Source organism: Phaseolus vulgaris, chromosome 3, assembly GCF_000499845.2.
Source record: "Phaseolus vulgaris cultivar G19833 chromosome 3, P. vulgaris v2.0, whole genome shotgun sequence".
Lineage (NCBI taxonomy): Eukaryota > Viridiplantae > Streptophyta > Magnoliopsida > Fabales > Fabaceae > Phaseolus > Phaseolus vulgaris.
Window position 1 is genome coordinate 37,272,511 of NC_023757.2, and position 14,385 is coordinate 37,286,895.

General features: G+C 32.2%; 1 protein-coding gene across 7 annotated transcripts; it reads left to right on the top strand.

Annotated features, from left to right (window-relative positions):
- The first annotated feature begins 1,968 nt into the window (after positions 1-1,968).
- On the top strand, positions 1,969-12,273 carry LOC137807449 (RNA polymerase II C-terminal domain phosphatase-like 4). 7 transcript variants are annotated; one of them, XM_068608097.1, is made up of 9 exons: positions 1,969-2,267; positions 5,087-5,229; positions 7,776-7,855; positions 8,283-8,398; positions 9,126-9,306; positions 10,332-10,621; positions 11,230-11,415; positions 11,503-11,541; positions 11,667-12,273. In XM_068608097.1, the coding sequence occupies exons 2-9, from the start codon at positions 5,087-5,089 to the stop codon at positions 11,958-11,960; spliced, it is 1,329 nt and encodes a 442-aa protein (XP_068464198.1). In that variant the 5' UTR covers positions 1,969-2,267; the 3' UTR covers positions 11,961-12,273. The 7 variants fall into 7 exon arrangements, with proteins under 7 accessions (XP_068464198.1, XP_068464199.1, XP_068464200.1 ...); XM_068608098.1 differs by having other exon boundaries at positions 7,779-7,855; XM_068608096.1 differs by having other exon boundaries at positions 1,980-2,267; positions 3,258-5,229.
- Positions 12,274-14,385: the final 2,112 nt, after the last annotated feature.

A 14,385-nucleotide genomic window follows, 5' to 3' on the forward strand; every position in this document is an offset into this window, starting at 1 on the left:
ACTTTTTTTTTTTCTAAAAACATTTTTTCTTCATTGACTCTTTCTTTTCATCTCCTACTTCCTTCCTGCACCTGTATAGCTATGGAAAAGGTTCAAATTGTTTTTGAAAATACTCTGTATTGGTAATTTAAAAATACATTTTAAATTATGTAATTTAAATTCAGAAGTGTATTTCAAACGACAAAATTTAAAATCATATTCAAAATTAAACAGTATAAAATACATTTTTTAATTTAGAAATATATTTTAAAATATATAATTTGAAAACATATTATGAATTAAGCTGTAAAGACATTTTTGGCTGTACTGTTTAGAATTCATTTTTAAATTAATATAAAATATATTCTCAAATCTAAAAATGTATTTTATATTATATAATTTAAAGATATGATTTTCAAATTTTGAAAATAAATTACGAATTGTTTGATATAAAAATTCGAAACATATTTTTAAATTGAAAGTATATCTTAAATTATATAATTTAAAATACGCTTTTAAATTTCGTAATCTCTACGCTATTTTTGTGTATGAAAGTTTAACAAGCATGTTTTCTTTTGTTCTTCGTCCTACTTCATATATTGTACTAGATGAGAATTATTAGTATCTTTGTTATGTTTGAGCTGTCATCTTAGAAACAGGTGGAGTTTATCTTAGAAGTTTGTTTTGTCTTGAGGAACTGCCACAATCTAGAAGAAAATTATAAGTTGAATATATTCTTGAAAATAATTCTATCAGATGTTTTTGGTTAGAGTTTCTTTCGGTTAATTTGGTTTTCCTAATCTTAACGCATAAGACAATGGGTCAAAAAGGTTTACAAAATATTATATTAAATTATATTGTCATAGATATTAAATTAAGACTATTATAATATAATTTAATTTGAATTATCATAATGTAATACAGCTTTCAAAATCACAAAAAGAAATTATATCTCTACAATGAAAAAAATTAAAAACCTAAATATTGATATTATTTTCACAACTTTACGTATTGAGTAACAATTAAAAATAGAAACAATAATATTAAATGAATGGAGAACTATAACTAGTCATAAATTAAAATGTAATTTGTGATTAAATAATAATATTTTATAGTTAATTTAGTAAACTTTTTTATTATATTGTGGTCAAATACTAGAGGTTTGATAAAATTTGATCCTAAACTAAATAAGGATAAAAATACATTTTATCTACATAATTTTATGATGTTCATAATATTAATAAGTTGGGAAGATAAATAAATAATTAAAATATTTTTTTATAACATTTACAATAATAAAAAATAATTTACTTTTTCACGTATGAAACAGAAAAGATTTTTTTTTCAGTTTAGACATTGTGAAGATAAGTTATTAGAGAAATAACTCAAAACATGAATCACTCAAGTCGTAGTGGTGTACCACACAAATAAAAAAAAGCGCAATAATAAAAAAAATCCAAAAAAAACAACTAAATGATTATTAAAGGGAAATCAAGTTATGAAAAATTATCGTAATTTAAATAAAGTATTAATAAAATTGAATCTATGTTCACGACATAAATTTAATATTTTGTGTATATTTTTAAACAAATTTTAAAAATGGAATAATATATATACACATGTATATATATTAAATGCAATTTATAGCATTGAACTATTTTTAATTTTATTATATGTTAAAGATTTTTTTAACTATACTTTTTAAATATTTATGTTCCTATATTATTAATTATATTATATTATATCATATTATTTATTTTAATTTGTTCTATTATTTTTTTGCAGACATGAATATCAAACCAGTAAAGAAAATCCTAGAAAGAATGAGGACTCTACCGATACTCTAATCAGTGATAAATCAAAATAGAGTGGAATAACTTGTTGTATTTTTATTCCATCTCTGAAGTGCTTGAAATTAAAATTTAATATTCCAAAATAAAAAAGTAAATTTGTTATTACGAATAATAATGTACAAAGGATAAATCTTTCATGCTTTCAGAGACACTGAAAAAAAGGCGCCTAAATCCCTAACGCACAAAATTCTCCTCTGCTAATGAAAAAAAAACACTCTTTTCCCCCCAAATCCCCAAAGAAACTGTTGAGACCCCAAATCAATGGAGCTGACCATGGAGCCTAGATCCCAAATCCCTAAAGCGTTTCGATCCAAAAGCCAAACCCTGTGGGAGCCCATAGCGTAGCATATAGGGGCCGAGAAAGCCATTCAGCTTTGGTGGGCTGAGAAGCACTCAGAAAGCCACGGTCACAGTCTTGCTGCTTCGCCCTAAAAGGTAAACCTCTGATACTTACTGCGTTGGGTGCCACCATTTCTGTCAGTGGTTAATACTGTTTTCGTAAATTTACATGGTCTTGCTTGTGTATGACATGCTCTTGCTGATAGCATAAGTTTAATATGATCATGGGGGTGAGAAGAGTGTTTTTGTAATGTTAAACATTTTTGCTTCATCATTTTGTGCAGGTGAGTGATATATTAGTAGTATTAGTAGGAAGACTCCCATTTTCATTCAATTGATCTTGCTACCGGATTTTTTCCACTAACAAGAATAACTTATAAATGGTTCTTTAATGTAAAAGTGGGAGAAGGAAGATACAAGCAACATATATTTTGTTAAGCTAACTATTAATCAAGAACATCAAAAGTTCTACTACTTATTTCGCAACCAGTTAACTTGTAGTGAAACTGAAACGATAACTACTAATCCTTTCGGTATGTGAGTACATGTTTAAACAGATGTTATCATCTTTTGTTATTAACTAGGGAAATCGAACTATTTTGACTGGTAGCTGTTATCATAAAATTTTGGGCATAATTACTAAGGTAATTGTGATTGACTTAATAATTGTTATAGACTGAAAAATTCACTCATCAAATGTGAATAGGCCACACTTTTCAGGTCTGGGTGATGGCAGCATAATTGAATGAAATGAATGCAATTTGAGTCCACAATAAGACAATTTTAGCTTTAATTCAACATTATTTTGCTTGTATGATATCCTTTTATATTTTCCTTATCATTTATCTCGTTTAATATTTTACTCCGCAATAAGGCAATTTTGGCCTTTTATATTTCAACCCAAAGGTAGCACTAGAAGGTTGTGGATCAGTTTTATTGCCCGATTGTTTTGTTTTATTTGTTTCAAATTAATCCCATAGCCGTAGACAATCACTTTGGAGGTGATTGGTAAATTATAAATGTACTTGATTGCCATATATCCTCCAGTTCGCTTGATTTTGAGAACTTTGAACTGTTGCATTGTAGGGGTTATTTCTATCAGTAGGTTGGACAGTCCAAATTTTGCTACTCTGGGCTTGTAATTTAGCATGAAGAAATATGTTTCGGGGCTTTATAACTCTTGGATTAGACATTTTCTGCGAAAGAATCATTCTCCATATCCCAGACACCATAAACCTATGCTTTGCCTTTTGCTTTTTTGGTTTTATTTTAACCAAATTCGTAGCTTTTATATTTCAAAAGAAGCATAAGACAGTTATTGAATTTGTCATGAATAAACTATCTCAAAAGCTTAGACTTTATCTTGAGATGTATAACTTTTGTATTATATAATATAACTAATTAATTAGCTAAGGTTGTAGAAAATTTTAATAACAGGTCTGTTCAATGTCACGTCTCTGTGTTCGACATTGATAAGCGTACTACATGTGTATGACATGTGTCAGATACTTTGCTTAAATTGTCGAATTTAGAAAACATTAACCAATTTGAATAAATAAGATAGAGAAAAAAATGTATTCAAACTACACTGATGAGCTTGTATTGATGTAGTATAAAACAAAGGTAACACTTGCCTTAACCCTAACCTTAACACTCGGTACATACAAAAGAAGTAATAATAAAATAACATTTCATTTTAACAATATATTACAGTAAAGGGTCATTTACTGCATGGGGTTGTGTGTGGAGTAAGAGACAGTAGTTAGTCTTTTCTTTTTTTCTCCCTATTCTGTTCTTTTGTGAGGAAAGATAACTAGTGAAGGTAAACTGCACGGGGTTGAATTATTAGGGTCTTAAGGAGGAATTATTAGGGTCACCCTCACATGCAAATGAAGAATCTGTGGCTATGTTGTCAAATAATTGGAGAAATTATCATATCATCCTATAATGTATTCATGAACTCAGTTAATTTTTGTAAAGGTTGATCGATACTATAAATAATAACAGTAAGGGGTCATATAATAATTTATGATAAGAGAGTAAGGCATAAAAAACGTACCATTATTATTTTTAAATGTCCATATTTCATTGATAAGAGGCATAAATAACGAAAAAGCAATGTTTGATTGTGGCGGTGGTGGTATCAGACCAGTTCTGTGACAGAAAATCAAAGGCAAGCACCTGTAATTTTGGCTAATAGTACACTTTCTAAAGTTGAAGGATGGATTATATGCATACATGTGTGGTTGGTTAATGTTGATAAAAGATGAATCCAGTTGACCATGTTTGTTGATGAGAAATAGACAAAATTGTTTTAACAAGTAGTAAATCTGAACTCAAATTCAAGATCCTTAACCGAACTTAAGTAGGGCAGATATGTTTATGAACTGTATTAGTTTGACCAAACGTTACTTATGTATGTTTGGAGAAATTTTTAATAAGCATTTATAGAAGAAAAAAATAAGCTTGCATGAGCGTTTTATGCAAATTCAGAAGTGATATTCATGACCTTAATCACGTAGCAAGAGATCCTTGTTCTCTTAGTAGACCCAAGTTGTAGTGAAAGGTAGCCAAATGTATTTAAGCCCAATTACTTCAACAAGAGTGGGCCAAAGTTGAAGTTACCTTGTCAGTACCATTGCCTCGAGTAAATAATTCCTAGGGATTCATTCATTCGTTCATTCTTATTCTTTATTTTATCTTATTACATTACTTCATGCTCTTTTTCTTGTGAACGACACTTTTGCTTTCAAGATAGGGACCAATATTGTGGGCTGGTTTTCTATATAATACTCCTTTTGTTTGAGAAACTGTTTTTCCTTGGATTTCTAGCTTTTGTCACTTGTTTTTATTTTCCAATTTGTTGTGACCCCTTTGTTTCTGGATTTTGGTTTTGTTGGATGGGTATGATGCAGATGAGTGTTGTTACCGACTCTCCTGTGCATTCATCCAGCAGTGATGACTTCGCTGCATTTCTTGATGCTGAACTTGGTGCAAGTTCGCCTGATTCCTCACCAGTTAAAGAGGCTGGAAATCAAGATGAGCTTGAGAGTGTCAGGTGCTTTTCATAACCTGTTTTGTTTTTTTTATTGTATGTGCTCTGGTACGAGTTAAGAACTCTTGTCAACTTTGGTTTCTCAAATTTCGAATATATTGAAGTTTGTTAGATGTGAGTGACATATTTTTATATCAGATCATGACCTGTTAGAGGTCAAGCATTTTTAACACAGGGAGTACTGTGGTGCTTATAAATGGTATTCTGGAAAATCAGGTTTTTGATGGAGTGAAATTGGAATCAATTGAGCCATAGAACTGATGCTTGAGCCCATGTAGTTGAACAATGCTTTGTTCATTTTGTTTTTAAGTGTACTGTGTGGTGGTTCAGACTTCAGAGTGCAGACAAATTATAGTCATATTTGTTTGTACTTTGTGTCGCAGTGCTAGGCTTCTACCCATTTTCATGTTGTAGCTATTATATGATTTTGCAGAACTACTAGCGGGTGCAAATTTGATTAGTGGTGGAAAGCCCCTGTTTACCCCCAGAGTATTGTGTTTTTTAAGGTTTATTTTAGTGGACAAATTTGCGATTTCACTCCCTTATTCAGGGTTCAAAATTAAAACCCTATTTGAAATTATAGTGTGTTCTCTGAAACATGCTTCATTATTCTGGTTCTGTCTGTCTATTTCTGGCATTTTCTAGCACATTCAAGTTGTTTCTGTCCTTGGGCTGTTCTCTTCTCTGGCACTACCTCTGATGTTCTGGTCTGTTGTTTTGGTGTTTCTGTTCAATTCAATTCACTGTGTGAATGTTCCTTGCTATCACTCTGACAGATCCAGAATCAGTGACTTCGAGGAGGGAAAGTTATTGAGGCTTTCACTTATTTTTTTATAATGAAAGGGAACTCAGATTCATGCTTTTCCTATGAGCCCACTGTTCATAGGAATAAATTTTTTGGAAGTCTTATACTTTTTACCTTTTCTGTTTTTTTGGTCTGTTAGTATTTTGCTGCCAACGTTTTGTATAATGAGTATTGTTTACCACCAACATTGTCTGATCAGTAAGTACTATTATTTACTGCCAAAGTTTTTTCAATGAGTATTGTTTATTTTTAATGTTTTTCCAGCAAATACTGTTTACCATCAACATTTTTACAGTGAGTACTATTTCATGTCAATGATTTTTGGTTTCGTTTTCATCGAGCTTTTTCCAGCCGATTTTGATGTTCACCACAGACTTTTTCTGGCAAGTTTCTTTTCTTGTTCTTATTCTTGCAAGCTTTTATCTAGCTCGTGACAGCCACCATTAGCATTGCCTTGCTGTGTAATGACTATTTTTTGCTCTCCGACATTTTTTGTTTTGCAGCCCTGCACTCTCTGACCAATTTTAATAAGCTTTACTCATGCAATTATGTTCTAGTTTGAGGGGGAGTGTTTCAAATATGATTTGAAATGACAAAGCATATTTACAGTTGATTGTCACTTTGAAATAGAAAAAGTCATGTTTGGGAAATATCTACTCACTTTGTCATTATTTACTTTGTCCACTTCAGCAACCAGCTCACTGACATGTTCACTGAGTCTCAAGTGGTTTTGTGTTAATGACACGTGTTACAAGTTTGTCTCGAATGATATGTATTCTCCAACTTAAAGGGGAGTGGTACATATATGATTTAATCACATTTAATAGGGAGATATATGATATAATTTGATAGAGAAATATCTTACCAAATATTCTCCATTATTAGATACTGATTATGTTCCTTATTATTGTAACTCTTATTCATTATAAATAAAAATACTCATATGTGTACCAAACACACAGAATTCATTACATCCCCTTCTTAGTTTCTCTTTACTTAACATGGTACCATTCTCTGTGACCTGTTTTGTTAGTTATCCTTTCAGCAAGTATTTTAGAGTTGATTGTTGGTGCCTTGGATTGGGCTGCCTACGGAGGGTTTTTCTGTGGAAGGCTCTGACCAATGGGAAGTTGAGGGAAGTGTTGTATAATGAAAGTTATTGACTCTTAGGAGCAGGACTGTGATAGGAACTTGAGTATTACTATAGGGAGTTAGTTTGAGAGGCTCAATAGAATATTTAAGTGTCTGGTTCTTCTCTCTGATAGCTAATTTTCGAGGGTGAGTTCCTCAAGTGCTTGGGTGCTTCTCAGATTGATTGTTGGTTTTTTATAAATCTTGTAAGATCACAACGAGTGGTTTAATTATGCGGCATTGCTTATATGATAATTACAGTCACTGAAATAAGAATTTGGTATAGGATCTTTTCTGCATCCTTCTTTCCATCATTCCTCCTCGTCAACTATTTTATTGAATTTATATTACTACTTATGCATATTTAATAACTAACGGTAAGTGTGCATCGGAGTTTTGCTTTGAATATTTTCAGCTTCTATGAAATCTTATTTTTACTTGTGGTCTGTCAGATTGTGAATCATTTTGTAGTCCAAGAGGGCAAGACTGATTTTAGAGTCATGCTTCTGTTTTATTTATGTTGCAGATATCATTGTGAGAGATGATGCTACAATTTTTTGCTTCATTTTTTGGTTAAATTTCACTAAGTTATACTTTAATTTATGAATTAAAGCAGAATTAAAAGACATAAAATTGAAAGCATTGAGGAAACTGAGGGCTCTACTTTAGAAGGAATCATCAAACAAAACTTAGGTAAGTTTGATTGCTTTAGTTCGTTCTTTGATTATCTTTGCAGGGAACCGGAATTGTTTGCACCACATTTGAAGCTGAGCATAAGTAAAATTTTTACTACTCCACCGTTTCTCTTGAAAGTGAGAAACTCAATTTTTAATGAACTTTTTGTGTTTCTTAGTTTTATCTATGTACAAATCTCTCTTGAACTAGTTCCCCGATTGAACCTTAGCTTATCTAAGTAGCATTGCCATCTGTAAACTGGTTGAGTCAAATAATTGTTTCCCCACTTCACCAAGAAACATTAACAACAACTAGATTTTAAACTTATTTGTAACGACTCAGGTTCTGCGCTACCTTTTCTCATGCTTGTGTAACTATTATTATGATTCTTATACAACTTTACATTTTTGTCTGGGAAGTTTCGTTACTCTTTTTGTTGTTGCAGAGGTATCTGTCAAGGTAGATGTATGTTCGCATCCCGGCTCGTTTGGAAGTATGTGTATAAGATGTGGGCAAAAGTTGGATGGGGAATCTGGTGTGACGTTTGGGTACATACATAAGGTATCCATTTGTTTCAGAAGGTTATGCTTTGGAGTTACAAATTTAGTTTTGGATAGTTGTTACTGCTGCATGGCAGTTTTTGCAATTTCCGTTACTGTTGGAGTAGCCTGAAATAAGCTGTAGAATGTTAAATAGTGATTTCCTGGTTTAATGGTTATCTATTACGAATAAAAAGTGTAGTGGTGAACCTGTAGCACTGCTCATTTGGGATAAAATTTTATATTAAAAATTCTTATTAGAAATAAATAGACATTTGGGTACATACAGTAGGTATCCATTATTTCAGATGTTTATCTTGTGGAATTACAAATTTAGTTTTGGAGCGTCACTGTTGGATTAACCTGAAATAAGTTGTAGAACGGTAAATAGTGATTTTCTGGTTTAATAGTTGTTTGTTCGTTATCTATTATGAATAAAAAGTGTAGTGTTGAACTTGTACCGCCACTCGTTTAGGATATATTTTTATATTTAAATTCCTATAAGAATTAAAATATGATGTGCTGGGGCATTCATATAAAAGTGTTAAGTTGAATCAATGAATTATATGTGCCACCAGAATTTGATGGTGTTGATTCTATTATAAACATTCTAAATATCCTCTAATATTTAATATGACATTTTCATGATTTGGTTAGCATGATGGTTGACTAGTAGACATAACCTAGCTAGTTATTTATTTTGGCCAAATAACAGTTTATTAAGCATGATGGAAAATTTATATTTTCAGGGACTGAGACTTCACGATGACGAGATTTCTAGATTGCGCAATACAGACATGAAGAGTTTGTTATGTCGGAAAAAACTCTACTTTGTTCTTGACCTAGATCACACACTGCTAAATTCCACTCACCTTTCTGATTTGAGTTCAGAAGAGTCAAGTTTGCTTGATCAGACAGATTCTCTAGAAGGTATGTGTAAACCAATGTGCTTTTGCTTTTGGTAATTGGTATTAGTATTCGAAATCAGCAGTTTTGCTTAAATGTCCTTTGCTTCAATCACTTCATTGATATTGGTTAATTGATTTGGCCATTGCAATCTCGTCTTATAATAAAACTGACTGTAGATAACTGCTATATTTCTACTATGCTGGGATTAGATAATCCGTTACTGAAATGTTTGCTCTATGAATCTTTTGGACTTGGTCTGTTAGAGTGTGGCAGGGGAACGAATGAGTCATTTCTGTCTATTTTTATATTTCTTAATCTTATGTTTGTTGATTCATTTGGAAACTTCCAAACATGCAATATGTTGTCCATAATACCATTTTGAATTTTGTTATTGAATAAAGAGTTATTCATTCATGTTATTTTTGTTGCTAAAAGATTAATATCATCGTTTTTTTCTATGCTTCATCTAACATGTCATATGTAGAATCAAGTTATATGCCCTTGTTAATAATGGGAATATAATGGAGAATATATGTTTTTTAATGCAATTGCAACAACCATGCTTCATCTAACATGTCATAAATAGAATCAAGTCATGCTTGTTAAGAATGGATAATAGAAATGGGAAAGAAAAGAAAGATCTTATTGGTTCGGATGGAAAGAGCAAAATAGGAGATCTCTCCTTCTAGGGTTTTCCCTTTACAAAGGATTGCTCCATTCAAAAGAGCAAAGTTCAATTCTTCAATGGTGCAAGATAGAGTGAATCCTTTCCCCTTGCACCCTCCTATTTGTTTAACTTACTAGCCCCAAGACTAACTAATTAATATCCTATCTGTCTCAAAAAATTACATTTCTTATATAGTTGATAGCTCTTTGAATGAATTCAACTTAAAGTCTGGCCTTTTTTTTTGTAAAATGAAGCCCTTTCATTACTTGTAGTTCATAACTTCTCCTTGATTTCAACATTTGATGTTCTGGGTTCTTATTACTTATTATGGATGTTGCTTTTTGTTTCCGTACTGATATGTAATGAAATCAAATCATAGATGTCTCTAAAGGTAGCCTCTTCAAATTGGACCACATGCATATGATGACCAAGTTAAGGCCCTTTGTCCGCTCATTTCTGAAAGAAGCAAGCGAAATGTTTGAGATGTACATATATACTATGGGTGATCGGCCATATGCATTGGAGATGGCTAAGCTACTTGATCCTCGAGGAGTATACTTCAATGCGAAGGTTATTTCTCGTGATGATGGGACTCAGAAGCATCAGAAGGGTCTTGATGTTGTGTTAGGGCAAGAAAGTGCAGTCTTAATTCTTGATGATACAGAACACGTGAGTGCGTTGCTAGTTTCTGACTTGTACTGCTGATTTACTTTATTGGAATGCTTGTTTGGTAAAAGTTATTTTATGTGCAAGACAGTCCTTGAATATTTTCTTTTAGTCTATATGAATAACATACTGGTTTGGCATATATTCTATAAAGTCAATTGCTTGTTGTTTATAATTAATTCAGTGATAATGGAAGAAACTATTGTATTTCAATTGCTAAATATCACTGAAAGGCACGCCTTCCATTTAGCCATTATTAGCAATCTTGTAGGCCTCACAACTTTGGTCAAACTACTTCTGAATGGAAATGTTTCAATTTTAATGAAATAAACGAAAAACGAGTTTATAATGAGTAAAAAAGTTATACCCTATACTTTAGTTTGTTATGAAAAAGAATCGCATTTGCTTGTCTCTAAAGGTCTTTCAGAAATCACTTTGCATAGTTGATCAGTGACTGTACTCTTTATCCCATATTAAGTTCACTTTCTATATAGAAACCTTAGTTTAAGATGTTCTATGATCTACCCATTTAATGCTTCAGGTGCCATTTGTCATTTTGAAATTATGAACTAAATTGTCTCTTTTTAATGGAATGTATGAAAATGTTGCAGGCATGGATGAAGCATAAAGATAATCTTATACTGATGGAAAGATACCATTTTTTTGCTTCGAGTTGTCGGCAGTTTGGTTTCAATTGCAAATCCCTTGCTGAACTGAGGAATGATGAAGATGAAACTGATGGAGCACTTGCAAAAATCCTCAAAGTGCTCAGACAAGTACATTGCACATTCTTTGATGTATGTCACTCCTCATATGCCATCCGGATTAAATGTTTGTTATTTCTGATACAATACTAAAACTGTGTGGTGGGGAATCCTTTGTAGAAACATCAAGAAGATCTTGTTGATCGAGATGTGAGGCAGGTAGTTATGTTATTCATGTGTTTATCTTATTGCTCTCATTATGTCAGTGGAAATATTTATTTAGTTTTAGAATCTTAATGCGTGATTCTCTTGATGAGGTCCTCACAGTCAATTCAATTTTCAAGGTTTTGGCATCGGTTCGAAGTGAAGTCTTGGGCGGATGTGTGATCGTTTTCAGCCGTATTTTTCATGGTGCATTACCATCTCTGCGGAAGATGGCAGAGCAGATGGGAGCTACTTGTTTGACAGAAGTTGACCTGTCTGTGACACACGTAGTTGCTACTGACGCTGGTACTGAGAAGTCCCGATGGGCAGTGAAAGAACATAAGTTTTTGGTTCATCCCCGATGGATAGAGGCTGCAAACTTTTTTTGGGAAAAGCAGCCTGAGGAGAACTTCTTTATCAAGATAAAGCAGTAGTCACTTTTCTTATCAAACAGCGATCTGTGTTCATTATACTTTTCTCACTGAAAACTTGAACCATTTTTGTATAGAAAACTTGTTTGCTTTTGGACTATTTCTTGTGTCATGGTTGTATTCGTGCTTACAGTGAAGTTTTGAAGAGAAGGCCGAGAAAATAAGTTTCATGAAGAGCATTCTTTTCAGTTGAACTCATGAGGCTAAAATGTTTGGCTGTTCAGCTCAAGAGTTGTACAAAAAGTGTAACACTATTTCATTGATGGTGAAGAATATTGTAATTTATTGATCAATTTGACGTTATTTTCTTCATTCATGAGGTGTGTTCAAACTTATTGTAAGTCATCTATTCCACCAGTGAAAAAATTTCAAAAAGAATCTGACATTTCTCTACATGAGATGCACGAAGTGCACCCAAAACAAAACATCTTCAAATGACATTTTATATGGTTAAACACGTAATATGATTTTTTTGTTAATTTAAATATATTAACAGTTTTATTATTATTTTATTACACAAGACTTAATGTAAGTGTGTATCTGTATATACATAATTACTCTCGGATAAACTTTGAACTCTAGTTGAACCCTTTGAATCCCCTTTTTTTTGGTCTTTTGTAATGATTGGATGAACCGGTGGTACTCTCCACTATCATTTCAAAACATGTATAGAGAGGACGTACTAACAGCTTTAGCAGACAAAGAAGTTTGGCTTAAAAATAAGATAAAATGTGCAATGAAGAGAAAGAGATAAGAACCTCAAGCAAGATAAACTTTTCCCCATGCATGCATGTGTGCTGTGCCACAACAATCTAAAACATGAACATGCCAGATTCTCTCACAAGCTGCACTTCTCCCCATTATTCTTTATATTGCAAAACCAATCCAAACTTTGCAGTACTTCCCAATTTTGTTCCAAAGGATACGCCCAACGTAATTCAAAGGATCAAAGACCAAACTTGATCAAGAGACCAAACATTCATAACTTTATTTTTAATTTTTATTCAGATGAAAAATCATACCAAAAAGTGAAGGCTGACATGTAAGTGTTGTCAGAATGACTAACCTTTGCCTATTCTTGGATGATACGATGCATTATTTGATGTGTTGATGAGGTGATTGTTGAATAATGATAACCTTGACGAGTGGTTAAACAAGGCCACTTGAATAGCCAAGAGTTTGGAATCCTACGTCTCATCTGCTTGGGTATGGCACGTGGAAAGTGTACTAATTATGCCTAATGTTGGGCCATTATGGGGTTACCAACTCTCCTAATTCTACCACTAGATCTTCAGCTTACCTTTTCAGGATTTTCTAACTTTCTTGTCTTAATTATTTCTGTCTTCTGTTTTCTTTGTAAATTCTGTCAATCTAGCAGTAAAAAGGAACAAGTTTGGTGTAGATTCAACAGACCAAAATAAAAAATAAAACACCTACAAATAGAGGAAATTGAACTAAAACTATAGATTCTTTTTCTGAATGTGTCCTAAAAAGTTGCATGAAAAACAAAGGATCAAAATTATAGATGGAAAGTTACCGGAGTCCAATATTACAATCTAGCAGATAAAAAGTTAGTGTGAGAATAAGGTTTGTAAATTTGAGGAGGTAGCTTTAAAACATAAAATGGTGGTTAGTATATTATGATGAAACCAAGATAGGGGTGGTAAAGATGGTGACAGGACTAGACAGTGCATGTGTGGTATGAAATGGCTATAAATAGAACATCCTCAACCACTTGTTACTCTATTGACAAGAGAAATGAAAACACCACAAAAATCATCACTCTTGTTGACCACTGTCAACTGTGAAGACAAACAAACATGTCACTGAATTTATAATTTCACATGCAACTCCATATTCCCATCATATGCAAGACAATTATTCTAGAAAATTTTGGTTACTAGCTATTATTGATCATATAACTACAAGAGAAACACCTGTAATATATATCTTAGAGGTGATTAAAGCTAATTAAACTTTGTAATTTTTAGAATATTTCGCTGATATGGTTGTTGCTGTTTGGCTGTGGAGGTCCATATAATAGGGTTCCATATCAAAACCTCAACCTTTATATCCCACACTGCCAATTTTTAAATTTAGAGGGGACAAAAGCAAAAGTTGAATGTAAGAAGTCATTATTGAACTCATAATGTTACAACCAATCACTTGTTTATCGAAATGAGAAAGTGTTTAATCAAAGAAATTTCTTGAACATAAGATTGATATGGGACAACCATATAATCTTTTCCATCATTCTTTCTCATTAATAATATATAATGGTAAAGAAAGCCATTAGAATACAAAATTATTTATGAGAATAGAAATAAAAACACATTATAACTTTAAAATTATTATCAAATTTCTAAAAGTATAATGAATTAGAGATTCATACACCTTCATGTTTTCTTTTCTTTGCATCTATATTTAA